Source organism: Trachurus trachurus (genome assembly GCF_905171665.1).
Source record: "Trachurus trachurus genome assembly, chromosome: 22".
Classification (NCBI taxonomy): Eukaryota; Metazoa; Chordata; class Actinopteri; order Carangiformes; family Carangidae; genus Trachurus; species Trachurus trachurus.
Window position 1 is genome coordinate 20643551 of NC_139907.1, and position 13083 is coordinate 20656633.

The window sequence follows — 13083 nt, forward strand, 5'->3', positions numbered from 1 at the left end:
GATCGGATTCAGTGAAGCCGCGTATTCGTGTGGATGGGGCCTTAATTTCCCCATTTTATATGCAACCAATATGTGCTGTTGTTTTTAGCCAATGTCCAGAAGGGTCTGTTAATTGTCAACTGTGTGATGAGTGTGTCACATGAGGCCTTATCACCTCCAAATGTAGTCTGAGTTGGAAATGGTTTTGGGTACGTTTGAGTTGTCCACTTAGATAACCTGAGACAGATGTTAATATCAGGTCTGAATGAGGTCCTGAATAATATCTGGTCAGAATTTCATGATAACCCATTCAGTAGCTGTGAAAGAACACTAGAATCAGAATTGCTACCACACTTATGTTTGCAGGCTAAATATGTAGCTGTTGGCTCCATGTAGCTAACGTAGTCGCTGTGGAATGGGGAGAAATGTGCCAGACTACTTCTTGGTCAGCAGCACCAAGAAAGACTTAAGGAAATTCCTGCTCCCAGCTAAGATGCATTTAACAAATGAGATGTGACATGGAGAGACCAACTGTCAAACTGTCATCGATATTGCCCAGAGCCACAGCCACAAACAGGCTGAAAAGTAGCAAAAGTAGAGAATCACATCAGGAAACCAAAGAAGGGGAATAGTAGCCTATGCCTTGAAAAACATAAAAAAAAATATATATATATATATATATATATATATATATATATATATATATATATATATATATATATATATATATATATATATATATATATATAGAAAATTGGGCAGAAAAATCACATTACTAACAAAGTGTAAGAGGTTGGTCTTTTCTTAACGACTAAACATTTAGTCAAACAGAAGTCCTCACCAGACCCTTAGCCTTGTCTCAAGGGAGCATTCGGCAGTGGTCTCCCTCTTGGATGCTGCAATTTACAAGGTAGATTTATGTAACAGGCTAGCTAGTGTCAGCTTTTATTCATAGAATAATGGAGACTACCATGAAGTTTTGACAGTCTAATTTGCATGGCTGCACACAGTCAAACTCAGCTCAGCCTCGCCTCGCCTCTTCCCCCACCACCAAAACAATCTCACCTTCAATTACCAGACATCAGATGAGAGGAGGGAATGTGTGGTCCTCTGATTAGACCAGGGAGGGAGGGAGGAAAAGAGGGACAGAGGGAGAGAGAGAGAGAGAGAGAGAGAGAGAGAGAGAGAGAGAGAGAGAGAGAGAGAGAGATGAATGGGTCCGTTGGTGTCCTGGAGCAGCAGAGAAGACTGAGAATAAATGAATGAAGGAATGAATGGGACAGTAATGAAAAGGGGGGAGGTGGAGGGGAGAAGGGACGGAAGGGAACAGAACATTCAGAGTGGTTGGTCTTCCTGCTAAAAGATTGGAGACAAGGATAAAAATGAACTAGTCTGGTTCGGAGGATGAGGGCTGTATATGTTGTGTCTGTTGGGTTCATCTGGAAATAGGTGTTTTGAAGACTTTTCAGAGTTTCAAAAAAGAGTTTTTTTAAATTCTACCCTACTGTCACACATCAGACAAAAATGCTTGAAACCCGCTGAATGAATTAAAGCGCTCCTACACTGAATACTGGTCTACAAGTGCTCTCCGCATTGTCAAATATTAATGCAATGAGACATTTAAGAATGCTATCCAAAAAAATACAATCTGATATGTAATAAATTGATATAATTTGACAGTCTACCAATATAGAGAGCTAGATCAGACTTGGAGATTATTCATTCAAAGCTTTACAAACTCTTGTACTTTCCTACAGTCCATCAGGCATACGTACAGGCAAGTCTGTATTTTTTTTAAATTTTTTATCTCAACCTCCCCTGCTTGGATTTTGATCTGTGCCTCTTTTCAAATTCCATCATCCATCCACATACCGATTATTAAAAAAATCATTTAAATTTAGAGAAATATGTGTGCTTGCTTTGTTTTTAAGAGTTCAGTCCTCATATAAGCTTCCGTCAGATGCTGGTTAGCTTACTTTAGTACAGAGATCTGGAACAGGAGAGAGCTGGTTGGTGGAGTTACCTATACACAGAGCAAGGTTTCTTCCCATTTTCAGGATATATGCTAAACTAATCCAACTGGCTGCCAGCTATACCTTCGTATTTCCCACTCAGATACAGGAGTGGCATCAACAGATATCACAGCATTGCTTTAATGGAAGTGAAAAGGCTGATCACCGCGTCTTTAAAAAGCACATGTTCGAACTCTACCAAATTATAGGCCCAGGCTATGTGTGCAGGTTCAGACTCAACACAATCTTTCAAATAAGTTTAAACAAAAACTTAAAATCACATACCACTGCAGCTCCCGTTCACACAAAGTGCAGATTGAAATTGGCACATGGTGTACTGTGTAAGAATTTCACAGGGCAACCAGGCTCACTTTCCCATATGATGGAGAAAGACACACAGAAGAGAAAGACAGAGAAGGATGTAAAGAATAGCAAGGGGCTGTTCGACTAAACATTTGCCTTGGCAGGCCTGGAGTGGAGGGGCGGTGTTCTACTAGTCCCCTGACATGCATCCAGAGGAGCCCCTCTGTCTTGACCATAAATCTGAATGGAGTGGGAGTTATCATGCTTTTCCCCCTGCCGTCCCCTCTCTGGCTAAACCCTGCATTCCTCCCAGACACCGCTTCATACAAACAAAGTGGCCAGTTCCCACCGTCGACATTGGGAAAGGCGATGGTTTGTCATGGAAAAATCCTGAGGCATCTCAAGAGCCCTTTAGAAGTTTTTTCTTCTTTTTCTTTCCCCCCACATGGATCAACACTTAGCCTGGTGGCTGCATTTTTCTGTTTTTGTGGTAAAGATGAAACTATATTGGAGATGTAGCTAGTTCACACGTAGATGTCAGCTATCAGACAGACAGCAGGCTATAACTAACTGTCAGGGTGAGTCAAGTCCTCGCATATAAACATTTTATGGACAAAATGTGACACTAATTTTGAAGATGAATGAAATACACAGAGCATAACTCATGCCAAATACACACACACACACTGCATGAAAGGGCAAAGATGCAGGGATGCACACACACACACTCGCTTATGAAATGGGTGTGAATTCAGAGGCCAGTTGTATAGAAAACCCTGGTAACACATTCCATAAGAGTCTGCCTCCTCCCTCAAAGGGAGTCTTTTGTGCTTATTGAAAGGCAGAGGGGGTTACAGGGTTTCTCCCTTTAGGGTGCCGAGAATAATACTCACTCTCAAGACAATGACCTCACCCTGACTCTGTGTGTGTAGGAATCTGTGTGTGTGTGTGTGTGTGTGTGTGTGTGTGTGTGTGTGTGTGTGTGTGTGTGTGTTTGAGTCACACACATGTAGAGGTGCATGTGTGTAACTTGGTTTTCATGTATGACAGTATATGTGTGTGGATTAGGATAGGAATGAGAGAAAGTCAACGGGGCAAAAAGAGAAGGAGGAAGTGTTCGGTCAAGGATGGATTATAAGAGGAATGGAGGGGAGGGCACGGCACAGATATCCCCAGGAGGGACGTATTTCTCTCCCCAGTCTGATTGACTTCCACCTCACTCATTGTCCGTCTAAGGTGAAATGATCTGTACACGACATTTGCGGGAGCCGGTGGTAATGTAAAGCGCACACACACACATACAGTACATACACACACATGCAGAGCTGCGGGCCCAGGGAGCGTTGGGCTTCAACAGGAAATTCCTTTACAGCCTTTCTGCTGACTAAGGCCTCAGAGTGGGAGCAGAGTGAGAAAGAATGTAATGTATATGGTGTGTGTGTGTGTGTTATTTGGGGTTCGCTTAGAGCAGCATACGTGCAAGTCATTAACACATGAATGAGAGGGTGTAGGTTTCAGAATAAAGGAGCATTAGTATCATAAACATAAACATTACAACGACACATGGGACAGTTTTGTCCTCAGGAGACGACTGTAAAGAGTCAGTATAGCTGTTAAGACAGATCTTGTTTTTAGTGCAGCAAATTTTATTCAGCCCGCTTAATATTATTTGATTTATAACCATCAATATACTAGCAGGAGGTCAAGGTTCAAGGTGTGTTTATTCATCCTTATATCGTATCGTAAATGTTCTTTTGTATTGGTGATGTTAGTCCTGACATTGGCAGAGTGGACCGATGATCATGCATCAGAATAATAATCACCTTGTCTCTCTGTATTGTCATCAATCCATCTTCTGACCACACCCACCATACACCCCCACTACTGTGCGTGTGTAGACAGTAGCCATCTTTACAGACAGCGTCCATGTTGCAGAGGTACAGGTGTCCCTCCGCTGTGACCTACATTAGCCCCGGCTGATACCAACACAAAGACCCCCATCAAGATTGGAGTGGCTCCTCTCTGGAGGTGGCCAGTGAGGGCAAATAAACTGAGATTCTGCATGAAAATGAACAAAAACAGCAGAAATGAGATTATAAATTCGACTGGTGATGAACAATGGTGTGTGAGAGACACATGTGGCCAATCCATGTCTGTGAGATGGATGCTGCAGCTGAAAGAAAAGGAGTGGCAGGTCGGTGACTGGGGCGGTCTTAATGGAGCAACATCGCCACCAGGTGACACGTTGTTTGTACTGCAGACACTTCAACATTTCTTTTTTTTTTTTTTTTTTTATATGTAGATGCTGCTTTTGCGAACAAACCAAATAAATCTTAACATGAAATCCCAAAGGAATCTTGGACACACGCACTTGAGACATTTGGTATAACCTCACTCACCACTAGCGGTGGTACCAAAGTTTCCAAAGATAGCACAAAATGCCACGCTGGGTTATGGGGGAATGTGCTGAAAGTGAATATTTCCATGTGATGATATGGTGTAGTCATAAAGACAAAGTTTTGGGTTTGAATGCTTCACTCAGTGTGAACAATGCATCAGCTTCAATGAAAATCTGGAAGAGCTGATTCAGAATACATGATACCATCAAACAGGGACTGGACTTTTCCTAACACAGCAGCTTAAAGAGGCTACAATTGAGCACACAGTTTGAGACAGAGAGAGACCAGGATTTTCCTTCAGCATTTTTTCCCCATATATGGATTCATGCACTATCTTGAATTCATAAAAATAAGGTGTAAGTGACTCTTGTTCCTCTGTGAACTCCCAGCAATGTAATTCTGAATGGAGGCAGATACAGAAATAAACACCTCCTCTCAGGTAGTGCCTGAGAAAATACTCACAAAAACTAGGTAAAATAATCTTTCTAAGGTTTTACTTAAATCGTGACATTCCTGCTTATTTATAAATTCAATAGTCCTGTTGTCCAGCAGCCAAACAACGCGGTTGCTGTGCACTCATTAGCTGGTGGTATGAGCAAACAGTTCTGGTATGATTGTTGGTTTCCTGTGCACTGCTCACACTGTAATTGAAGATACTCAGTGCTCCACTAATGACTATAATGCCCCTGTAGCCCAGTGTGGTTTAAATAGACTTGTTTTTCCTCTCTGACAGCAGAAATGGCAAAACTGGACTATTTTGAGAGGCAAGACACTAAAGTCCATTAGCCATGAATCCTTTAATGACAACGATCATTTGAAAAATATAGTGAAGTACTTAGACTTAAAAAAAAAAAAAAACTTGGACAGTTTTGAAAACAGACATGTAGAACAGCTCTGATTAGTTCGATGTGGGAATCTGAGGGAAATACACAGCCAAGAATTATAGACATGCAACACATTGTCAGAACACAAAGAACCTGAAGACCAAGCCAATGTCCTTACCAAAAAAAAGAAACCATACAACTCAACAGTAACTATCTGCACAATGTTTTGCATAATGTTATTGCACAGACATGCAATCCAAAGCACATAATACAATAATTAAGCATTTATTTTAGTATAAATATTACACCTCTAGGCTTTTTTTTCTCAGCTACATTACAGTTGATGGAAAAGGAAATCATAAAAGCATGGAGCGTGCTCACGTTGCTCTTTCGTCTACTTGGCACACTGTCTGCTGAGCTATTTTGTTCCAAAAATGGGCCGACAGAGAAACTGAAGAACATCACAAATTTGACGGTACTCGCCAAAGAGTCCGGTGCCGTGACACCGGGGCCAGTTAAGTCAAATATGACTTCTCTCCTACGAAGCAGTAATGAACTCCCTCTAACCAAAATAAGACAGACCAAAGTGAAACATTTAAATATGACAGAAATAGAACAACATGTAGCCTGCAACAAGCTCATATATTCAAATCAATCACCATATGACAAAGAGAGGGGGAGAGAGAACTAATAATGAAACGTTTGCTGGTTGTGTTTCAGATGACTGACTTGTTACAAAAACATTTGGATAACATTGTCACACTACTGTGTGTTTTACAAGGCCATATATCTACATTTGGGAGTGAATCCAAAATGAAAGTGCTCTGTGAATGAAGGCCAAAATATACTTTTTTTCCATTTTGAAGATTCACTTGCATATTAAAGACAGAAAGAAAGAAAGCAGGGCACAGGTAGAATCAAATTAATTACCATCATTCAGAGAATCACTTGCGAAGTATTTCATCTTAGAAAGGTTTTGAAGCAGCATTACAGTTTATGGCTATTGTGCAGCCTGCAGTTAAGTCATTGCCCATCTTGAAATACACTCGCAACGCATGATGTGTTTAATGGCATAAAGAAAAAAGGGAAAACAGCTCCTCCCCTGCTGCTGTGAAGCATTCCACATTCTGACTTGTCGCTGCATGTCCTTTAACCTCTAAGGTCAGAATGATTATAACCTTTGCCTGTTCCTAGTGTCATAGTCCCTAAGCCAGAAGTTACTCCAAGAAATAACCAAGACCCAAGTCTTTACCCTCGCGAGCGGCCAATCTGTACTAAACTGACAGCTGACGGAGCAGTCTAATTCTCATTGCCTTGGTCTTCCCGTTGCTCTTTTCAACAGGTTTACCAATAAGGTCCAAACCCGCCAGCGAAATCCCCTACTGACAATCATGACATGGTGACAGTGTGGACAAAGAGTTAAAAGACGTTAAGCATGGTTCATCTGCCGAGAACTAGCTTTAATGGCGGAACAGTGTCCGTGTAGCTGTGGCCTCTCAGTCCCAGTTCTCCCAGTCTTCATCCAGCTGGTAAAAGATTGGGAAATAGGGGTTAGTGACACATCCACAATTTTCACACACTGACTTAATATTCAAAGGTTTGATACTGTGTAAAGTGAGATGTTTATGTGTTATATATGTTTTTTGATTATAAAGAAGGTTGAGGTTCTGAATCAACGTACTCGGTCCACAGAAATATGCACAGACTGTATTCAGCAACTGAGCCCTAAAATGAGCTGCCAGGGGTTCTGTGACATTGTGATATCACAACAAAGCAAGTAATGGATCACCACCCTGCTCCAAGCCCATCCTACCCTGATCCACGATCCAATTGTTCACGATTTAGTTTGTCTGTGTTAACCTGAAATCTGCTATATTTTTATTCAATCACTCACAAAAACAGTCAGCCAATCAGAAGAGATGGCTGGCTCTTCTGCTTTTACTAGAGCTTAATAGAGAAGAGGTAAATCTAGAGTTAACTTAAAACAACAAACGCACCGTCTTATGGATATCGGAACTTCAAATAAAATACAGGCAAAGTGTAAATTATGGTACCCTTAAGGTCAAAATCAACACTAACCTCTCCAGAATCTTCTATTTTCGAGAGTGCCATCTGAACTTCCTCCTCCGTCATGTCCAGGTCAAAGTCTTTCTCCCAGTCCTCACTCACATCGGTGCTGGAACCTGGAGAAGGGAAAGACACATTTGGACCTTTCTATGACCTCCTTACTGCTGCTGCATCTGAGACTACGTAGCGGAAAATCATATTACTGAATGTAATCATATTTAGATGTATACCCTAAACTAGAACAGTAAAACTCTGCTAACAGATGTCCTTAAGTCATGTACCTTTCTTTCCATTGTTAGAAGGCGTAGACTTCCCACTATCAGAGTTCAGCTCAAACACTCTCAGGTCCTGCGGTCCCTCTTCCTTCGCTCCTTCTGGTTTAGGAGCAGTGGTCCTCACTGACGGCCCGTCTACAGCGACTTCAGGCTGGGTGACAGCTTCCACTTGAGCTTCACGAGGTGAGTCACTCTTCCCGGGCTTCTGCTCTTCTTGTGTCTTATCTACGGCGTCTTCCAAGCTAGCCTCTGTTAGTTTCTCAGCCAGCTGTGCGGGGACAGGCTGTGGCCGCACCTCCACCTGCGTCGGCAGGCTGACGCTGTCACTGCTGACTGAGAGGGTGGCGTCACGCTCTTCACTCGGAGACAGGACAGGACTCAGCAGAGCGGGAGCTGTTGAGGTCGTGGCCAGCAGAGTTGAGGTGTTGTCCAGAGGGGGTGTAAAGTTAAGTTGAGATGATGATGAAGCCCCAAGGAAGTCATCTGACAGCAAGAATATCCACACAGAGTAAGTGAATGATTTGAAAGTTTATCAGTTTATCGTTAATACTGCATATTTGATTAAAATTGAGATCAACATACCCTCCTCTTCCTCTTCCCAGCCCAGGGTCTCTGTGTGTGTCGTCTGTTCTGCTCTCTGCTTTAATGCTATTCTCCTTGCCTCCTCCTAAAAAGGCACAATCATAATCAATGTTTACCTTCTGCAATGATGCAGCATCATCAACTTGCTCTTGCATCATTGTTCATAAGAGCTGAAGTATGTTAACATCTGTTACTATACTTCTTGTACCTCTAGTATTATGAAGGGTGGAAAATCCTCATCATGTCTTTGCCCTGCAGGGCTCCAGACTGCCCCTAAGTGGGGGCATTTTGCCCCTAAAATTTGAAACAGTACAAGTAAAAAAAATTGGATCTACTTGTGCATGTGCAACCAGTAAATTTGCTGTTTTTTTAACATGAAGGAGGAACTCAAAGAATCTGGTATCTGTCATTACAGGTGGCAGGCCAATATGTGTGAGGATCATGAATGAAAAGGAAATGTGAATATTTGCTGTGTCCATTTACAGTGTGCGCCCCTAAATTTTCTGCTTGTACTCCTTTTTAAGGTAGGGGCCTCTGTGCTATGAGTAAAAAATGTTAGTCTGGAGCCCTGCCCTGCAATTAAAAGCTAAAGCAAGTGTCCAGCAGGTGGCACCAAAGATAATATCGGACGACAGTCTGCAGAAAACAAAAAGCTTACCTGGTCCAACTGAAAGACTTTGTAGAAATACCTCTGCCAAAATTCTGAGTGGGCTACAGCTGCTGGCACCTGTGGATGAAATAACAGGAATATAAAACACTCCTTATCTGTTTTATTGATTCAAAGCAAACTCAGAGGCCAAACACCATAATAATAAATGTTGATAGATGAAAAAACGGATACCATTTTGGTATATAGCGCTCGTATAGAGGGACTGTTGACCAAAAGCTCTGAGATTTCCCCTTTCTTTTCTTCCAAACTGAAACTTGACAGCCAGTTGTCGAACTGCTCTGGGGGTCCTACACAAAAAAATACAACAGAAAAGAAACAGAAATGGATAAGTAAGTAAGCATGCATCACCCCACCTCTGTTTACAGCTATCTCAAATGTACCACATTTTCCACACAAACCTCAATGGTACTTTTTAAACATTTCTGAATGCAATAAAGACATCACACAACTCCAGCAAAACTCTTGGTGATGCTTTATAAAATGGTTGAGGAAGAAAAATGAAAAAAAGGGCAGCTTTTAAAGTCAACACCGATTTAAGTCACTTTTTTCTAAGACTTTAAATGTCATCACAGATGGAGGAAGTACAAAACAAAGTATAATACAGCTTCCTGTGGATACAGAGGAACTTAAAAAGCTAGACTACTTAACAAAGTGTCAGCATCATCCAACTCCTTGGATGTGTACTGTCTTACCATCAGGCTCATTGCAGTATGTAGCAGGGTCAGCTTGCAAACTGTAGAGACGTGCCTGCAGAGAAAACAAATGCTCAGCAGGGCTTGTTTTGTCTCTTCAAGCACATCATGTGTTTTGGTTTTTTCAGTCTTACAGGCTCTGATAACACTAAGATCAACCCTGAAGCATCACATTGTTAATTGTTTTCAATGAGATTAACCAATAAGAACTCAAGTGGCCCATCTCACAGAGTCAGAGTCATTTAGAAACTTGTAATTCTGTGGTTCTGTTACAAAAGCTGGTAACTCCTCATGTCAGCTCACCTTGGAACTGTCGTAAACCTCGGTAGTTCCCGCCGGTGTCGCCACCAATGTGATGACATCACAGTCAATGGTTTTATCAGGGGGTGGAGCAAGTGTGTCTGTTATGACTCCCAAGAAACTTGAGAGGCTCTTCTTCACCTTTTCTGTGGTCTCCGAGGAACCTTCCACCTTGAAAGCAGAAGAAACACACACATGCTACTGTGTGTACTTATGACACTAACACTGATACACGGTCAGGAGCCATTTAGAGGACAAAAACAAAAAACATTTCCCCCATAAGGGCTGCAACTTACTGCAAGCTTGTTTCTGACAGCAGTGGCTGTTGCCACAATTGAGCAGGTTGTGTCATGCTGCACCACAGTGGAAAACTCTGTCAGGTCTCTCTTTATGAATTCTAAGGCCTCAGTCGACTGTAAAGAAGAAGAGAGTATGCAATCAAGAGTAAAACCTAGATTCATCAACTTATAATAAAATTATTGTTTTTTACGAAGCAAGGATAAAAGCCAAAAGTCAAGAATTAAAAGCAGCTATATACAAGTTAGTTTTGAGTGAATTAAACTGGGATGAGTCAGCATGCCTGATTACCTCAGGCAGGGCAAAGTCTGCAGCTCTGACATTAAATGCTTCAGACAGATAACAGTTTAGCCTGAGGAACTCAGGCAGCATGTTTGGTCATAAGGAGATAGCAGCTCTGACATACAGGATGGCGTCAAACCAGAAAGAGCCTAACAAGTATTTCAAGTATTCCAGAATAGCTTTTAAATTTCACAGGTTGTAAATGCCACTTTTATCACAACCAATTAACAGTTTGCTGCTATTTGTTTCAAAGAGCAAATAGATTATTGAGAGAGATGTATGTAAGTGGAGTGCTTGTCAAGACATGATGAGATAAACGCATGAACAACCTTTCCAGATCATTGACTGACACAAATGATTTGAGTGACATTACAAAGCTGTTAAAAAAAGGTTAGCCACCCTCTCACAGGAGGTCCAGTAAAATCACAGTGTTCCACACCAGCATTTCTGGAGGTGAGATTTAGACAGCTCTATGAAGTTGATGAAATACAACTCTGAGGAAACATTGTAAATACTGACAGATGAATGAAGAAGTGTTTATTTCCACGCTGTGGACGTGGATTACCTTCTCTTTGACGGCCTGGATGCTCTGCTGAAACCAGCCTCCCCACCAGCCTTCTCTGTTAGCACACACAGTGACACGTTAGCTAATTTATTTGGTTCAACAAAATCAAACAGATTAAAGCACAGACATGACACCACAACTACAGGACCGCCGAACATTTACCAAGTGTACAAATTGACCTGTCAGTGTGGCGATACCGCAGACTCACTGGCTGTCGGCTGTGTACTTTCTCATGGTATCCTCCTTAGCTAACTTGCATACACAGAGCCTAGCAAGCCAAACGAGTTTGCTAACGCCAGCTGCCAGTGCGGTACAAGCATAGAAGCTGATTTAACGAACCGAGCCGCACGGTTACGGCTGGTTGCTCAGGCAACACAGACATGCTAAAGACACGAACAAGCTGCGTGTACAGGTCACTGCTGATTACTGCGTTATTTCAGCTGCTCCACACCACAGCTAACCAGGCTAGGCTAACGCTAGCACTGGGTATGTTTTGGTAAACAAATGCACTTCCTGAACGGATTCCTGGAGGATTGTTTGAACGACGCCCGAGGTAAATAAATCCACTAAATACAGACTCGCAACACAACGAGGAACACGAAATGTGTACGGTGTCGGCGCGCTGTCTTACATTATATTTTAAAACTAAAACAAAAACTGCGAGTTCACTCTTACCCTTCAGCCATCTTCAGACGATGACATCATCAGTATTTACTCAACTCAAGCCCTGCCTGCATGGTTTTAGAAAACGCACACGTGATGCAATATGACTTCCGTACTGTTGTAAACAGACAGGCACAATCACAAATGCACAGACTATCTCAGTTTTAAGTATTTTTCTTTTGAATGTAAAAGCAGCAAATGTTTAATTGTGTTCGAGGTGTCTACGGTGGCTGTAGGAGACCAAATAGGACGGCAACGCTCCAGACTGAAGCCAGTGTTGCTTCCAGGTGGTGAGTTTTTCTCCATTGTTTTGTTATATTATGTTATGACACACACACACACACACACACACACACACACACACACACACACACACACACACACACACACACACACACACACACATTTGAGAGCCAATTTTAAATTAAATCAATTGTCGCATGAAAACACTAAAGCAATCATTCTTCAGTTGTTAATAATTGATAATTGAACAATAACTCAATTGATTGCTCCAGCCATACCTGTACAACCTCTGTGTTTGTATGCAAAAATCTGTAACAATGAAGAATCTGTCACTCCGTTGTGAAATAAATATAGAAGTTTACCTCATTTACACAGTAGGTGAGCCAAACACAACATAAATATATTTATCTACAGTATACCATTTGTGCCAGTAAAAAATCTGCCCAACTGAACATGTGACAAAAAGTTGTCTGTGTCTATTAACCTTTGAACTGTAGCCTACTTGACCAGATGTGTCCAACGCTCTGGGTGTCCCTTTTTCCAGCTTCTCCCAGCTTGCCTGGGGCAGTAAGGCCGGGCAGCCTCCATCCATGCACTGCTTCATTATTGTCCATGTCCTTCCAATACCCACCCCTGCAGTTACTATTAGGCCCTACACTACATTTGTAAGGCAACCCTATCAGTATCATACGATCAATCAGAAAACATATACATCGATAAAGGTAACTAGTGAAAGTTATCTGAATATAACTTTCACATATCTAAAACAAAAAGTATGATATTTGGTTCCAGACATGCATTGGTGAATGATTCTCAACTACAGCTAGGCTATCTGTTGATGGAACACAAGTAAACAAGACCAAGTTACTTGGAATAGTCTTTGATAATAAACTTTTATGGTCAGAACATATTGATCACATTATGAAGAAA

The 13083-nt window shown here is 41.7% G+C and overlaps 1 protein-coding gene across 1 annotated transcript; it reads right to left on the reverse strand.

Moving 5' to 3' along the window:
- Window positions 1-5477: 5477 nt before the first annotated feature.
- bsdc1 (BSD domain containing 1) lies at window positions 5478-12116 on the reverse strand. Its single transcript, XM_083998002.1, has 11 exons — window positions 11923-12116; window positions 11248-11302; window positions 10400-10516; window positions 10107-10274; window positions 9804-9858; window positions 9283-9398; window positions 9100-9168; window positions 8442-8526; window positions 7866-8342; window positions 7597-7700; window positions 5478-7043 (listed from the first exon to the last, which is right to left on the reverse strand). The coding sequence occupies exons 1-11, from the start codon at window positions 11931-11933 to the stop codon at window positions 7014-7016; spliced, it is 1287 nt and encodes a 428-aa protein (XP_083854128.1). The 5' UTR covers window positions 11934-12116; the 3' UTR covers window positions 5478-7013.
- Between the last annotated feature and the right edge of the window lie 967 nt (window positions 12117-13083).